The following is a 16,445-nucleotide window of genomic DNA, read 5'->3' as shown; positions in this document are numbered from 1 at the left end:
AAATATTTCAGTACTAACCTCATTTTGACGTGAAGCAGCCATACTAGTAATTCTTCTTTTTTAACATATAAAATTTGTGTAGACAACCTACTGTAACGGATGTGACGTTGTATATAACGATGTAAGGTGCATCAGCTTTTGTATGATATTTAACACGATTACTGACGACTTTAGAATTTATTTATTTATTGTAAAGGTTGTTTTTTTTTTCGTATAGGGTTGTTAATTCTTTTTTAGATATTTATTATTTATAAATCTTCCATTTAACATTTTTTTTAATTAATTTGTTTATGAATAAAAGAATTTGAAAGCAAAGTTTGTTTTAATTTTTTTCTTATTGTTCTTCATATTAAAAAAAGTGGGTAAAAAGGGAGAAATGGGATTGGTAATAATGAAACGACGGTTTTTTTTTGAAAACTATTTTTATTAATTATTAAATTAATTGCACAAATCACATGTTCAACTTCGGTTCTATCAAAATGACATTTAAATGCGATTTTAATACATTTGAGTACATATTTATTGAGAAAAAACATAACACGACACCTATATAACAAACAATAAATTAAATAATAAAAAACAACTTAAAATTATTTATAATTTTAATCATTTTTGTTTCGTAATAAACCCTTAAGCCATTAAATAATAATACTAAAGGCTTTGTTTATCGCTTTTTTTAAACCTAATTTATATACCCCTTAAAAAAATAAATTAAAAAATTGTATAAAATCTTTTATGCGTTAGAGAACTTATGGTACCGGGAACAAGCAAATGTCATGTGTTGAATATGCTGAAAAACGAAAATTTCATTAGAAAATATTTATTTTTCGAAATAACAACTTATTAAAACGTGACAACACCCCGTAATTTATTCTACTGATTACACTTTTCATCAAATGGGAACGTAGACGCCACATTAGAGAGCGGTAGTTCAAATATTCCCTACAGTTTTGTGCAAAAATGGCGCATCAATAAATTTCCAGAAACGGCAATAAATTTTTATATAGTACGCCTATGGTAAAGCGGAGATTACCGTCCGCCATTTGCACCAAACTTCCGTTTATTGCTCCTTCCTTTATTCTTTATTCAATGATCCTATCAATAATCTTTTTCGTCAAATTAAAACGTAGCCGACATCTTGGAAAACGGTAGATCAAATTTTCCATTTTTATAACAATTTAATTTAGTTAAAATCGTATTAGATTCGTTATATTTATAAACCATTTTTTAATTCAGAATTCTATACATTTTTTTTAATATTATTTACTTCAGAATAATTTTTTATTGCACGCCTATGGTAAAGCGGATATCATCGTCCGCCATATGTGACAACTATGTCAAAGTCTATTATTGCTCCTTCCTTTATTTCTTATTCTATGATCCTACCAATGAACTTTTGTATCAAATGACAACGTAGCCGCCATATTGGGAAACGGTAGTTCAAATGTTCCTTACAGTTTTATGCCATAATGATACATTAACATCAACAACAAACAATTTCGAATTTGAAAACAAATTATTCATGGTGATATATTTGTTAACAATTTAATCAAAGTGAATTGTGAATAGTGAATAATTGAAAAATGTGTCAAAAGTGTCATAGGATTTCGTTAAAACAATGATTTAGAGGTTAGTTACTATGAATAATTACATAAAATTGAAGATATTGATCATTTACAATCATTAATAGCAAAATTATGTAAAAATAATAAATTTGAATAAAAATTTGTCATTAAATTATAATATTATATTATAATAGGTTATAAATAAATTTAATGATATGCTACGTTGCCGAGTTTAACTACATTATGGAGATTATCGGAAATAATATAAACAACAGAATTTTTGTATTTTTATTATTATAAAATAAGTTTTTCAAAAATTTAAATAAAAAAGCTTCTTATTTCAAAATTATGGTTCAACTTGACAATAACTTTCTTTTATTATAAAAAATGATACTTTTCCTTAAAACTAACTGAAAAAAAATATAATAAAAATTCATCTGCCTCAATTTTGAGTATTTGCTCAATCCTCTTCATAAATATAACAAGACATAAATAATCCTTCGATAGTCAATTTATGACTTGTATACCAATATTTTTTGGAAAATCTGACAACATTATTGAAAAAACAGAATTTACAATAATAATAAATGACTACTCACCTCTTGAATGGATGTCGTCCTTCGGAAAACTTCAAAAAATATATATATCCGATAAGAACCGTAGCAGCAGCGAATAACAAACCGTATTTTCCCTTAAACACCAACCAAGCAGGGAAATTTCGGTTCATCTTATGCCACAAACTCTTGTTTCTATTCAATCTTCTTCTCATAATTTGTTCGTCTCTTTTACGTTGATCTAACCTAAAAAAACGTCCAACCGATGGTTTTTTTATGGGGGTAAATTTTTTTTATTGGTATCAAACTTACGAAAAAAACAATGCCATGCTCGAAATACTAAATAAGGGTAAAGAATATTTTTAAAAGCGATAGTTGTGTGCATACAGGTTGTCACTATAACAAAGCCAGAGGTGCTATATATAAAAAGCAGATATTACTGTTTAATCAATTTTTTTTTAAATTCTGATTAGGGTTTTGTAGAAGACACATGAATTTGTAAATCAAAAGATTTTTTTTCACATTCTTATGAATACGAAAATTATTAATATAATCGTTATAATACGCCCCTGTGTATTAAAACAGAAGTTTGGAATTTTAAAACAAACCCCTAATCATGTATCTTTACTTTAAACCCTGTTATACAGGGCGAAATATAAGTAATAGATAAATTAGCATCTATAAGTATATAAGTCGCCTTGTAAATTAAACTTCCACCAACTAAAAACATTCAGGAGCAAGCAAGAAAAGGACTAAGTAAAATATAACTAAAAGAAGTGCAAGTTATTTATTAAAAAAACATTTGGAGATAAAAGCTACTAAAAAAAAAACAAAATAAGAAATAAAAATATTTAGCTTATACTACAGATTTTTATGCTTATCTTTTCTCAAAAATAAATAGCTAAGCAAAAAAACGTAAAAGCGAAAATTAAATATATTTTTAAAAAAAGACATAATCGATCTGATTATTAACATAAATCCAAATTGTACATACTCTTTTTGCACCCGTTTCTTCACTATCTGCTCCAATTTTTCGGGAGGAAATTTCCTGTAATACTCAGAAGCCTTTTCCAAAATAATTTCAAAATCCAAATTGTCAGGTATCTGAGAAAGTAGACAATGAACACTAGCCATATCGCAACCTTCTGTAAACACTTCTTGTCTTCGAGATATTACCAAAGAAGTGGCTACGTACAGGGACATGTCTTGAGGAGAAGCTAAGAAAAAGTCGTACAGTCTAACCACATCTTTGTATTGGTTTAGAGAGTGGCCGAACCAAGTCAGGTACCAAGGCAAGGCAAACATGGTGCCAACTGAGGCGCTATGAAAAACAGGAAATTGAATTTATATCTACAACAAATTTTGTAACTACAGAAAGTTAATATACAATCCTCAGTACATATAAATAGCGAACATATGTGGAAGTCTTCGAGCTCCATCTGATCCAAGCTGATCTAAGGGAAACCTAGAGAGCTGTTGTAGGCTTTTTTAATCTGCATAAAGACCTGTAGGGCCATGTTCATATCTTCCAATGGCCAAGTTATATCAAAAAGACCTGGTGAGGCATAATTAGCTTCCAATGGCTAGGTTGTGACATAAAGACCTCTGGAGAGTCATAGTTAGCCCTTCCAATGGTTAGGTTATGTCATAAAGATCTGGAAAGGCATGGTCAGCCCCCTTAAAATCTAGGATAATCCCGTTTTGATTTGATTAAGTCGGATTTTTGTTAAGTTAGATCAAGTTAGTGCCAAGTCAGTCCTTTTTCTAAATCAAACTCTCCTGAAATTGGGACCCATCAGTGAAATATGAACTTCAATATCTTTGAATGTAGACATTTGAGCCAAGCAGTATCTGGTCAATAACTTTGGCATTCCATGTGTATTATGTATGTGAAATTTCCTTAGAATCTTTAGAAAAATAATCGTTACTTACCTATCTAAGAAATTACATAGATCTATATCGACTTTAGATAAAAGAGCATAGATATAATTCAATCTGTAAGATGTTTTTTCCATTGTAGGTTCCATACATTCCCTCAAATGAGTTGTACTCAATTTTTCCATTATTCTAAACGCCACTACTTCTCCAACGACTAATAAAAAAGTTATAGCAACATCATGATAACCCTATAAACAAAATATTAAATTTAAACCTGTAAAAGAATCAAAACTGGATTTTTTCTAAATTCTAAACACCATAAACTACAAAAGAATGATTTAAATTCTAGTACTTACCTGATAATAACGTAAATGTGGGTATTTAATAATAACACGCAGTATTAAAACAGTCAGTTGATCTTGTAAAGCTAATCTTTGTTTATAGGGAATGCCTGAAACAAAACAAATATAAAAACTTTTTATTATCAACTTTAAATAAAAAAAAAATACCTGGTGGAAATCTTTTTAAAGATCTATTAACATCTAAAACTACCTGCTGATATTCACTATGACTAGATAATTCTTCTAAAGAAGGTATTACTTCGTTTGGCGTAGGATCTACCTCTAATAACAAAGGCCAAACTTTGCACCTCAAATCATCTAAAAAAAACGTTATTCGGAGATTTTATACGAATATTTATAAAAATAAGATACCCGCTACTAATCCGTACGGTGATATAGCGAAATTCTGCCAAGTTTTTACAGTACTGAGTGCATTACTCAAAGCAGTTTCTATTAACAATCTTTTATCTGTTTCTTCCTCAGTTTCCAATTCTAAAAACGATATTTGAACACAGTTTTAAATATTGTTCGTGTTATTACCTCTGTCGAATTTTAATTCTGACCGGGTATCTTCTACATCCTCATCCAAATCGTTATTAAATTCATCTGATCTTTTTTCAGAAAATGAACCATTATTGAACAAAGATGTAGTTTCTTCTTCTACACTACTAATTTCGTCTTCAAAATGTTCCATTTTCAAATCAAAAATATATAAATATACGCTTAAAACATCATCAATTATACCCTAAACAATTTTTAATAACCTCGACCCCTATCTCAACTAACAAATGTCAAACAGCTGATTAACACAATAAAACGTCAGTTCAGTGGGTCGATTTTTAGCGATGTTATAAATATGCTACCTAGATATTTATATCAAGAAGTAATTTTACGATTGGAAAATTCAAAATCATTTATTTCACTAGGTTTTAGACTTCTACGCTTTTTATTACGAAAAGAAGTTTTTCAATAAAGTGTCTAATTATGGTTCAACGCACTATGTTTAAAAATAAAGCGTCAATACATGACGTCATTACTACTAGTATCAATATATTTCGAAATATAGTTTCCAAGAAAAAACAAAATTACACTATTTGGTTACAATTTATATAATTGTCAATTATATATCAAAAAATATAAATATATCAATCAGGAATCTACAGACTTACCAACTTAAAATTCAAATCAGTCCTAGTTTAAAAACAGGGTATAATGAAATTCTTAGTACCCTTTTGTCAATAAAATGTCTTGTCGATTTTGATACATGAGTTTCAGGTTTAAAAATTCAAAGTGGTCATGCTCAATCCAGATGATATTTCATTTACTGGAGAAAATTTTAAACAAATTGAAGATATCATAGACTCAAAAAAGATATTAGGCCAATATAGTATTAACGGAAACGGATTCCATTACCGATATGCGTATTCTTATCCAAGTAGCGCCATCGAAAACATTCCGAGTTATTCACAATTCGATGATAGCGGTTTTATTAACGAGGGAGATTATTTGAACAACTCATTTTTAAAAAAAACCGATTCCGAAATAACCGTAGTGCGTGTTAAATGTAGTGATTTAACTATAAAAGGAAGAAGAAGTAGATGGGATATGCACGACATCGCCATTCCCGGAGACGGTTCTCACTTAGGTGAAAGTCCCTCCTTGGTTAACCTGGTTACTTTAGTCGGTGACAAGAGAATGCTCGAAACCGAAGAATATCTAGTACCTCTCTCGTCATGGGATCCATTTATTAAATTAGATGTTAAATTTAATGATGCTAAATATAATTCCGAATCGAATTTGAACGAAAATTTCAAAGAAAATGAAGAAGAATCTGAAGTGAATGTCGATGAAAGTAAAGTTGTTTGTAAATACCCCTCGTGGGCTGGAAAAATTTCTAAATTTATTAAAAAGCACTACGTTAAACATAAACCTGTAGAAAATCACACTAATAAATATGAGAAATGACTGTATTTTCTTGAAATTTTCCTTTTTCAATTAATTATACGTAATTAACTAATAAAAATCTGAAAACGTCAAGTAATTATAATCATAGTCACGAAAAATTGCCTGACTTTGATAACTGTCTTTTGTCAAAGCCATTGATTTAAGTCAAAACAAATCGTCCATTATAATTTAAATTTGTGTTAACAACAAAACGTTATAATGTTAATATAGTGAAATTATTGTTTTATAATGAAGAACATCTGAAAGCAATATACACATGTAAGTAAAAAATGGATATTTGTAAATTTAAAACATCTAAAATCGTATACTCAAATAGGTTCAAAGGTAGTCATTTCATAAATAATTAAATAAATAGTAGGGGTATAAATTATAATATTATTACTTTTTAATCGACCAGATTTTTGTCTTTTTTTGTTTATACATTCATTTATTCGCTTTGAAAAAATATCCATAACTATTTATCAGTATCCAACACGTCTTATCATATAACTGATAAGTGGAATGAATAATATAAAGTAAACATATTCTGTTTTCTACTTAAAACAGTTGAAGTATCTATAGGGTGATTAAATAATACAGGTAATATTTTAACTAAAATAATATAATAAAAAATAATTAATTCACTTTGTATATAATAATAAAATAATATTAACAACATTTACTAACAGTATGAGAATTGTGAGTAATTATTATTTCACAATATATAAAATTAGTTTTGAAAATATATAAACAAGTATTTGGAAAAGGGTACTAACATTCAAATTAAAAAAAAATCTCTAGCAAAAAGTAATTTTTAAATATAAAAGTTCATTGTTTATTTATGTGTTTATCATAAATATCTTTAGAAAATGTGACATTTTTAGTCAAAAAATGTTGACAGTACACAAAAAAATTATTTGGTTTTGTCTACATACCATTTATGTAAATACAGTTGTTCCTTATGATACCATATTCACCCTGTAAGAAAAATCTGAACTTTTTTCTAATTTAGACTGATAAAATCTCCAAGATAAAACATGTAAATAGATTTGTTGGTACTATATGTTGATAATAGAAAAGTGTAATATTAACAAAATGCGACTTCCTGCATATTTTTATGAAAAGTAAGTGATTCAAAATTATTTAAACTATGGTTTGTGGGTAACTATTTAATATTTATAGCAGCATAATTAATAAAAAACTAAGAGTGGTTAATTATGAGTAAAAACGAAATTTTTGCTTTGGTGATAGTTGGGAATGAAAGTGGGGCTGTTGCGTTCACGTAGTGCCCCTAGTTGCCACTATATTCAACGGCCAATTGCGAGAACAGAATTTTGTGTTGAAAAATTTGAACAAGTTGTTGAAAACAAAGCATCTAAGTTGATTTAGTCCACAAAATGATCTTTAGAAAATTGTTTTTCCAAGTCCAAGTCTATGTGGCCTGCACGACTCCTTTAGATAAATTTAAAAACAACATTGGGGCGTATTAATGGTTTCATCTTCAATTGAAAATTCATACCACAAATATGGAAAAACGTCGTTTTCTTAAATACCCAAGCAAAAATTTTTGAATTGCATATTTTTAAACTTAAAAGCAATGTTGTGACTAATTTCATATAAATTACAATAAGTAACTAGTCTAAATAATTTGTACTAGGTTATTCCGAAAAAATTAACTATCAGAAAATATATACGAGGGTTGTCTGAAAATGTTTCTGTCTAACAAAGAAATAAATCCCTTTTAGAGTCTATACAATTAGTCAAGTGGTGCTCCAACGTTTTTAATATCTCAAAAATATAATTACCTTCGTAGAAAAACACATTTTTTTCCAAAAATCGATTTTATTAATAAATATAATCATGCCAACGCCTCTAACTTCTCGATGTCGTGCTTGTTGACTTAAAATAGGCTTCAGTTTCAGAAATTGCTTCTTCATTTGAGCTGAATTCCTTATCGGCGAGTAGCTGGGGGCAAGATCTGGGTCATACAGTGGATGAAAAAGCAATTTAACCATCGTTGCCATTGACTTGTGAATCGGTGTATTGTCTTGGTGAAACAGTGACTTTTTTTTCGACATAAGAGGCCGTTTTTCTTGATTTTTGCATTCAAACCCATAACCTTCCCAGCTGACTGTTGTGCCTTTGGACGTGGTTAGGTTCACTGATTTCAGTCCACTCAGATGATGATCGTTTTGATTCCGGAGTGAAGTGATGGACCCGTTGTCATATTTCGAGGCAAAAAATTTCATTTATTAAGTGTAAACGTGGACAAACACTATTCTAAATCATCAATACGTTGTTTTTGATACACAGTGCCTTCTGATACTTTTATGACTTTAGTAATTTCAATTTACGATTAGATATAACCTATTTGTGGGCTTTTTTGATATTTTCTGCAGTAACTACCTCAAATGAACGACCAGAACGTTCACTAATCAAATTTGACACATAGAGTTTTGACAGTTGATACTTCATGAACGTCATATGGACTTTACAATGACAGCGTCATAGGTGTGTCAGTCACAAGACTAATTAATGATTGTCAGACAACAACTTCAGACAACGTTCGTTGTAACATTTAATTTGACGTAATCGTTTATTTTTCTCCCTTTTAGAATCAAAAAGATGATAGCGGATATCAAGGATGAGGGAATAATTACGAGTAATTCCATTCCGGAATTGAACAGAACAGGTTTCGATACTTTCATCGTGATATTACCTTCATTTTTCTACGTTTTCTTTATGGTTTTCTTAGAAACGTATCTACAGACTGAAAAATTTAATCTATTTATATTAGAATCGACTTTTCTTATATTTCCGTTAATATTAGGTATGACTTTGCTGTCAGATCATCCAAATTTTGTATTATTTACACTAATTTCATCGAGCGTTTTATTCCTCTTTTATATTTGGAAAAAAAATAATTCGCCGATTAAAAAAATTTCGTTCGATACTAATTTTATAACGAACACTAGATCGACCATAAACATTTTATCTGTGATTGCTATTTTGGCCGTGGATTTTCCAATATTCCCATCGAGATTCGCCAAAATGGATACTTTAGGTTACAGTTTAATGGATACCGGGGTAGGTTTATACGTTTTCTCGAACGGTATAGTGTCGCCGGAATCTCGCGGATTGAATAACCCCGTAACGAAATCCGTTCGAGGTTCGTTGCCGTTGTTTCTAATAGGTAGCGCTCGATTCGTTTTAACGGAATTGTTTCACTACCACGTCCCAGTTTCCGAATACGGACGCCACTGGAATTTTTTTATAACTTTAGGCGTGACGAAGCTCGTTACGTCGCTTTTGTTGAATATGTTCAGTATCGAAAATCTTTATATTAACGGTACGTTGTTGCTGTTGCTCGATCAGATATTATTATCGGGGGGATTGGAAAAGTTCGTTTTCGACGATTTCGAAAGGGATAATTTTTTTAAAGCTAATAAAGAGGGTATAGTTTCTTCTTTCGGGTTTATAATACTGTATTTGTATTCGGTTTATTTCGGTTTTATATTAGATATGAAAAATAAGAATCAAAATTTTTTTAAATTGTTGAAAAAATTCCTAATCGCCAGTTTGATCTGTTTGGTTTTTTCTGTTTGTTTTCAACAAATTTTCGGTATATCTCGACGGATCGCGAACGCCGCCTACGTCTTGTGGATCTTATTTTTGGGTATTTTCATGACCGGGTTGTTTTATTGCTTACAGGGTATTCAAAAAGTAATGTTCGTTCATAAAAACACCATTTTCGTTCCTTACATTTACGAAGCTGTCAATAATAACGGTCTAGTATTTTTTCTAGTCGCCAATGTTTTAACGGGCGTTATAAATATGACGATTAGAACTTCGGACGTCGAACAATATACCGCGTTAACCATTGTTGTCGCGTATATGGCTGTGAATTGTTCGATTGTAGCTTTAATGCAATCTAGAGGATTAAGACTTAAATTTTAACAATTAAATCGTTGACATACAAAATTCAACATTTATAAACCACCATGGCTCTTCCAGAGTTGCCAGAATTGAAAGATTTTCTTCGGTATAAGGATTTTTTATAAAATACACAGTATTGAACTTTTTTCTTCTAAATTTGAATATTAATACAATAATTTCACCTAAATTAAATTCATTCAACGGCATTTTGATAACTAAAATCCAAAAAACATCTGATGTCAATGAATTTTTTCGAAATTTGTAAAAATGAAAACTTCTACAAGCTCCTATTCAACGTATAATTGTTAATAACTTTTTTTTGCCAAAAAATTAAGATAGATATACACAACAAAATAGATTTTTCATGCCTAAAATAATAAAACACTAAAATTTGACATTTTTTCACACATTATTGAGAAATCATTAAAGTAATATAATTTGTTTCAAGTAATAAATGAATAAATAAACGTTTTTATACGATTTTTTTCTATAAATCAACAAAAATATGTATATAAACTACGTTAATGCTTTGCAAACAAGTTATAAACAATTTTATTAAAAATAATGGGTTTATCATAACAATTATTATATCAAAATTTTTAATTTCCCCTAATTTTTTCATGCTTCCTCCGTAGAAATGAAAGTTTTTTGAAAAAAATTCATTGAAATCTGACAATTTTTCGATTAACTATAATCAAAAATGTAAATACTCTAAAAAAATTTAAACCTATGAATATAAAAGGCCATTTTAAATGTAGGTAAAATAACAGTATAAATTGAAATAAAAAAGAAGAAAGAAAAGCTTGTAAAAATAACAGTTGCCAATCACAGATCAAATATAATGACAATGCATTATTTCGGAATGACATCATTGACAGTTCGGCCATCTTTGTAGGATGACTCACTGGAATACGCGTTGTATTTGTAAACATTGGCGAGTTTTTCATTTTTAAATCCTAATCGTTCTCAAATTTAACAAAGAGAACATTGTTAGAAGAACTGGGGCCTTTAACAGGCACGGCATAGGGGTCAAAATTGCCTGTAATTGTAAAATGTCAGATAATATGTATGTAATAAGTAACATTACAAGGGAAGAAGTAGGAAATTAACGCAGTACTACCAGACTCTCTAAAGGTACTAGACATCGCTTTTTATTAGATAACATCTATGAAAGTTATGATATATTGCTGTATGAAAAAATTTTTTCTATATAAAACCAAAGAATGGAACGCTGGACGTTATGGTGAAACGATACGATGGGTTTTCTTTTTGTTTATTTATTTAATAACAAAGTGATCTTATATTATTTATAAGACATCCTTTATATTCACTTCGATCTATTTCCTCGAAATAATAGCAAATAACGATAAAAGATATGAGTTGTCTAATGTTGAAATCTTGGACACAAAATTTTATACTGAAAACTTGTTGAAAATAAAAAATTCTATTTTATATTTTAACCCAATAATAATTAATTGTTAGTATTTTTATGGTATAAGTATAATTAATAAACATATGTTGTTATAATATTTATTTTTTTGTATTTTTGTTAACAAATATAAAATAATTGTAAAAAAATATGTAAAAAACAATGTTTCTAAAAAAGGATTGAATAAATTATGTTTTTGTTAAACATTTCAATATTATTTACCCTAAAATGTTCCTTATATCAATCGTATTATGACAAAATAAGTTTCTTAATATGGCATTTATTTTACCAAGAAAACTGGAACCAAAATATGTCGGATAAATTGTAAAAATATATATTATAATACGAGTTTTGGTTCTAAATCATATAAATAACACAATCTAAATGTATCAATCATAATTGTTACTAAAAATGTGGAAAGTCTCGACCATTAGCTTTATTTATTTATATAAAGGACATTCTGTAAAACTTTACACTTATTAATACTGAATTTTTTTTAAATACTGCATTACCAATACTAAAAATCGCACTAAAAGTATTATAAATATCGTATGCAAAAATAAATGTTAATAGTTAAGTAACTATAATGCTAGAAAGTCAAGTTTGAAGATTAACAAAAATGGGTCTTTTTTTCTGATTACTTACTGTAATTGCACAGTTCCAGATTTCTTGAAAATATGGCAAATATTTTAGCATAAATAAAAGCACAAGTATATTATTTTGTTACACTCAACACTTTGTAATTTATTTCGTGTTAATCGAACTAAACTTGCATTATACGAGTAAAATAACTACTATTTCGATAAATTGAAAAAAATAGCACCTAATTAATTAAATTTTAATCGAAATCAAATATAATTAAACCCAACTTCTATTCAAAACATTTCTTGAGAGGTTAAATGAACTACTGCTTTTAGAATAAAGTTGCAAAGACATATGACAGATGTTTTACATTGTTGCCACGTTGAAATTTTTTCCTGTCGTAGTATAAAATTTTGAAGTTAATTAAATTGAAAATATAAAATATTTAAGTAATAATCTTAAATAGAAGAAAAAATTATTAATTATAAAAGAAGAATGATAATTTAACAATAATTAATTATAAAATGAGTATAAAAAACAACAAAACCAAAATTCCTACGAAATCGCTTGATTTTGACAAATCTAAATCTTACAACACGGCCGCTGCCAACGTTTAGAAAATAAAAGTACTGAAATCACTGCTCATGAGTAATGATTTCACTAACACTTCGGATATTTATATTTTGTTCCATGCAAATGTCACAAATTGGAAAAAAAACTGTCATGTAAACATATTAGAATTTAGTGCGAGGTTGTCAGATTTTTTTGCATAAATGACAAGAAATTTTCACAAAATCAAATTGTGACAACAATTTTGAAAAATAAGAGTCATATTATTGTTTATGAGAAATGATTTCGCTTTCATTTTGGTTATTTAAATTTTATTCAATGCAAATGTGATAAACTTGACATGAAAAAAATTAATTACCTGCAACCATACTCGAGTTTAGTAAGAATTTATCAAATTTTTCTAGAACGATATTATTCTTCATTAATTTCATTTTTAACCAACCGGAAACAAATTAATCCAGAATGTCTCAAATTATTAATAACAGTGTTGATAAACATATTAGTTAAAACAAGATATTAAAGCCTATTTTAGTTAAAGTTCTTCATGATTTTTTACTATATCTACATATTTGATATATTCCTGAAATTTTGGATGGTTGTTAACGTACTCTACTGCTCTGTTTACCAGTTTAACAAATTCTTCAGGATCAAATCTGTAATTGACGAATTTAGCGTGTGCCCCTCCCGAATATGATCCCTAAAATAATTTTTATATGAAATTTTTTCGTTCTAGTCACGTAGGCAATTACTCACATCGTCGATTATGGTCAATTTATTTATGTCCTCCCATGTTATATATTTGATTCCTTTCAATCTAGCCAAGTCAAAATAACAATTGTTATCTTCACAATTGTATCTATGGATAAAGTAAGTACAAAAATGTATCAATTTAAGTTTGACAATTACAAAATAAGGTTAAGTTTGACACTGACATTAAATTTATTGTCAATGACAGTGACAATAAAAAGAAGAATGACAGTTGTATATTAATAAAAAAAGGAGAGAGAAATCAATCAGTAACAAGTTGGAGTCAAGTAATTCTAGAGAATTGGGGAGTAGAGATGATAGATGATAAAAGTTTTTATTTTTATGAAAAAACGTGCATCTTGCGGGCTGAGGCTCTTCTAACTATCTTGGTTTCAGTTTTTTATGGTTTCCCTCGCTCTTTTTAGTTAATTAGTCTCTGCAGGATCTGTTTCCATTGATAAAGCCTCTTCTAATTGTCCCTATTTTAGTTTTCTGTGGTTTCCCTCGCTCTTTTGTGCCAATTGGGTCCCTGTAGAAACCTTTTTCATCAATTATATCTTCTCCTAACCTTGGAAGAACTTCCTTTATCCATAAAGCCTCTTCTAACTGTTCCTATTTCAGTTTTCTGTGGTTTCCCTCTTTCTCTCTGGTCGATTGAATCCCTGCAGGATCTTTTTCCATTGATAAAGCTTCTTCCGATCTTGGAGGATTGTCCTTTAACCATAAAGCCCCTTCTAACTGCTCCTATTTCAGTTTTCTGTGGTTTCCTTCGTTCTTTCTGGTTGATTGAATCCCTGCAGGATCTTTTTCCATTGATAAAGCTTCTTCTGATCTTGGAGGATCGTCCTTTATCAATAAAGCTTCTTCTAACTATCTTTATTTCAGTTAGTCCCTGTAGGACCTTGGGGAAAGTGTCTTAATTAATAGATCCTCTTCTGACTGCCCCTATTTCAATGGTATTCTTCGTTCTTTTTGGTTAATTAGTATATATAATATATTGTTCATGATAAAAAAGTATATTTACTTACATTTCAAAAATTGCAGCCCATTCCGGTAAAAATAACAAATGAGTCAATCCAGCTCCGTGAATTCCAATAAAAATATCAGAGTTTCTGGTGAGTTCTAACTGTTTTTTGAAAGGCATATCCTTGTCATAAACAACCCTCTGTATCTCCAAATTATCGTTTTTTCCAAGAGCTTTTATTAATTCTATTTCATTCAATATCCTTCTATATTTAGTTGTTCTACTTAAAAAAGTGATGCGAACTTTCTTGTTCTTTCTTTTATATTCAGAAATTTTCAATCTAGAATATAAAACTACTCGAAAAGTGAAAAAATATACAAGAAAATCTGTTACCTGTGTAAAATGTGTTTTGAAAATGCATCAAATAATCCACTTTTTTCACAGCCGTAGATTACAGGTGTATTGTAATAAAGCCCAAAAATCATCCTCGGTAGAAGAGGGAAAACAACATTTTTAAAACAAACTACATCCCCTCGAAACGTTTTTAAATCCCACAAATCATTATCAGTGAATGCTTCCCAAGTTGCTTGGAAAGCTGATCTGTAATTGTACGTTTCCCAAATTAAAACATGTGTGTCTGTTGAAAAAGCATCTTCTTGTGTGGCGTTCAAGTGTAAAGAAGCATATAAATTTAAGAAATCACAAAAATGGTGATACATATTAACAGCTAAAAAATTTAAAAAAAAAAAACATAAATAACTTATAGTAGAGTTTTTTTTATAAACTTACTAGCATCTATTTTCATGAGGAAAGTGGGTTTTTCAATAACTATATCACAGTGTCCTTCAACAATTGGTCTATGATCTAATCTCTTGAAATATCTCAATTCAGGTCCCCAGCTTTGCAAAGGGCTGATATGATCACATTGTTCCGTCAACCACTCCTTTTTCAAGTCACAATAACCTCCGATATCACCTTCACCTAATACATCCATTTTGTACCGAATAGGTTCATCTCTATTCATTAATTTAGTAAAATTTATCATTATGTTTCTTCCTCTACAGAATCGTAAATGTTCCGAACATTCCAATGAACTGTCGTGAGGAAAAAGTGGCTCACAAACTACTTTTAATTCCCTCAACTGTTGTTTAATATATCCGAAGTCGGCTTGTGTATAAAAAGTACTTTCTTGGGCTGCTTTAGTTTTCACCCACCCTTTATGATCTCCTGGACAATTAGGTTTCGAGTATTGTTTCTCCCATTCACAGTCGTATTCGTATCCCCAACATACATCTTCATTTAAATACGATTTATACGGACATTTATCATCATTTAAACATTTACCTGCCATTTTGGGAAAGTTTCGAAAGTAATAAGGAATGTGTTCATCAGGTAGGTTGATTGTAGTAAAGTTTGTATCACAGTAAGCTTGTACGAATAATACTGTTAAGATTAATACTGTACTCATTGTAATAAAAACTGAATATTCTAATTTTCTTCACTTCACTGCTTTGATTTTAGTACGCAAATTGACTGAAGAATAGGAGATTTATTATTTTAATGTAAATTTATTAACGTATATTCAATGATAGTTATATGGTATAAAACTTTTCGTAAAAAATATAAGCGTAGTTATAAAAACGAGATTCTTATTTCAGGTTAGAAAAGTCTTCTTTTTCTATTTTTACATAAGAACTATTTTCGTAATAATGTATGTTAATTATAAATGAAGTATTTAGTAGATTTCTTATAAGATTCAAGATAAATTTGTTATTTTCTTTTTGTTTAGAGCTTCGTAAATGAAATTCATTTAAAAAATTGGGATAAAAGTAAATAATTGGTAATTTATTGGTGACTGGTTGTGGTACGTAGTAAAAGGTACTAGCTCTTCTGAAGAGTAGGCCCAGTTTTAAATTTATCTGCATAATAATTTTT

At 29.2% G+C, this 16,445-nt stretch overlaps 3 protein-coding genes across 7 annotated transcripts; 1 reads left to right on the top strand and 2 right to left on the bottom strand.

Moving 5' to 3' along the window:
* Positions 1-403: 403 nt before the first annotated feature.
* Positions 404-5,143, bottom strand: LOC130452830 (TBC1 domain family member 20). 3 transcript variants are annotated; one of them, XM_056792301.1, is made up of 8 exons: positions 4,879-5,143; positions 4,711-4,830; positions 4,507-4,656; positions 4,354-4,448; positions 4,052-4,245; positions 3,114-3,440; positions 2,165-2,365; positions 404-790 (listed from the first exon to the last, which is right to left on the bottom strand). In XM_056792301.1, the coding sequence occupies exons 1-8, from the start codon at positions 5,030-5,032 to the stop codon at positions 775-777; spliced, it is 1,257 nt and encodes a 418-aa protein (XP_056648279.1). In that variant the 5' UTR covers positions 5,033-5,143; the 3' UTR covers positions 404-774. The 3 variants fall into 3 exon arrangements, with proteins under 3 accessions (XP_056648279.1, XP_056648281.1, XP_056648280.1); XM_056792303.1 differs by lacking the exon at positions 404-790 and adding an exon at positions 2,432-2,535 and having other exon boundaries at positions 2,266-2,365; positions 4,879-5,117; XM_056792302.1 differs by lacking the exons at positions 404-790; positions 2,165-2,365 and adding an exon at positions 2,372-2,535 and having other exon boundaries at positions 4,879-5,117.
* Positions 5,144-6,431: 1,288 nt separating this feature from the next.
* Positions 6,432-11,851, top strand: LOC130452829 (uncharacterized). 3 transcript variants are annotated; one of them, XM_056792299.1, is made up of 2 exons: positions 6,432-6,561; positions 8,898-11,192. In XM_056792299.1, the coding sequence occupies exon 2, from the start codon at positions 8,908-8,910 to the stop codon at positions 10,237-10,239; it is 1,332 nt and encodes a 443-aa protein (XP_056648277.1). In that variant the 5' UTR covers positions 6,432-6,561; positions 8,898-8,907; the 3' UTR covers positions 10,240-11,192. The 3 variants fall into 3 exon arrangements, with proteins under 3 accessions (XP_056648277.1, XP_056648276.1, XP_056648278.1); XM_056792298.1 differs by lacking the exon at positions 6,432-6,561 and adding an exon at positions 6,610-7,406 and having other exon boundaries at positions 8,898-11,851; XM_056792300.1 differs by lacking the exon at positions 6,432-6,561 and adding an exon at positions 6,611-6,882.
* LOC130452828 (EGF domain-specific O-linked N-acetylglucosamine transferase) lies at positions 11,735-16,190 on the bottom strand. Its single transcript, XM_056792297.1, has 5 exons — positions 15,300-16,190; positions 14,904-15,237; positions 14,575-14,850; positions 13,553-13,655; positions 11,735-13,496 (listed from the first exon to the last, which is right to left on the bottom strand). The coding sequence occupies exons 1-5, from the start codon at positions 15,976-15,978 to the stop codon at positions 13,332-13,334; spliced, it is 1,557 nt and encodes a 518-aa protein (XP_056648275.1). The 5' UTR covers positions 15,979-16,190; the 3' UTR covers positions 11,735-13,331.
* Positions 16,191-16,445: the final 255 nt, after the last annotated feature.

The sequence above is a fragment of the Diorhabda sublineata genome, chromosome 2, assembly GCF_026230105.1.
Source record: "Diorhabda sublineata isolate icDioSubl1.1 chromosome 2, icDioSubl1.1, whole genome shotgun sequence".
Lineage (NCBI taxonomy): Eukaryota > Metazoa > Arthropoda > Insecta > Coleoptera > Chrysomelidae > Diorhabda > Diorhabda sublineata.
Note: the sequence above shows the minus strand (reverse complement) of the source record. Positions and strands in the feature narration are given on the sequence as shown.

Coding starts and splice junctions, on each gene's coding strand:
- LOC130452830 (XM_056792301.1), bottom strand. CDS start 5,032: ATGGAACATTTTGAAGACGAAATTAGTAGTGTAGAAGAAGAAACTACA. Junction 4,657..4,710: donor ACCGTACGGATTAGTAGCGG/GTATCTTATTTT, acceptor CGTTTTTTTTAG/ATGATTTGAGGTGCAAAGTT. Junction 4,449..4,506: donor TTTAAAAAGATTTCCACCAG/GTATTTTTTTTT, acceptor GTTTTGTTTCAG/GCATTCCCTATAAACAAAGA.
- LOC130452829 (XM_056792298.1), top strand. CDS start 7,345: ATGTTGATAATAGAAAAGTGTAATATTAACAAAATGCGACTTCCTGCA. Junction 7,407..8,897: donor CCTGCATATTTTTATGAAAA/GTAAGTGATTCA, acceptor TCTCCCTTTTAG/AATCAAAAAGATGATAGCGG.
- LOC130452828 (XM_056792297.1), bottom strand. CDS start 15,978: ATGAGTACAGTATTAATCTTAACAGTATTATTCGTACAAGCTTACTGT. Junction 15,238..15,299: donor CCTCATGAAAATAGATGCTA/GTAAGTTTATAA, acceptor TAAATTTTTTAG/CTGTTAATATGTATCACCAT. Junction 14,851..14,903: donor TCAAAACACATTTTACACAG/GTAACAGATTTT, acceptor TTTATATTCTAG/ATTGAAAATTTCTGAATATA.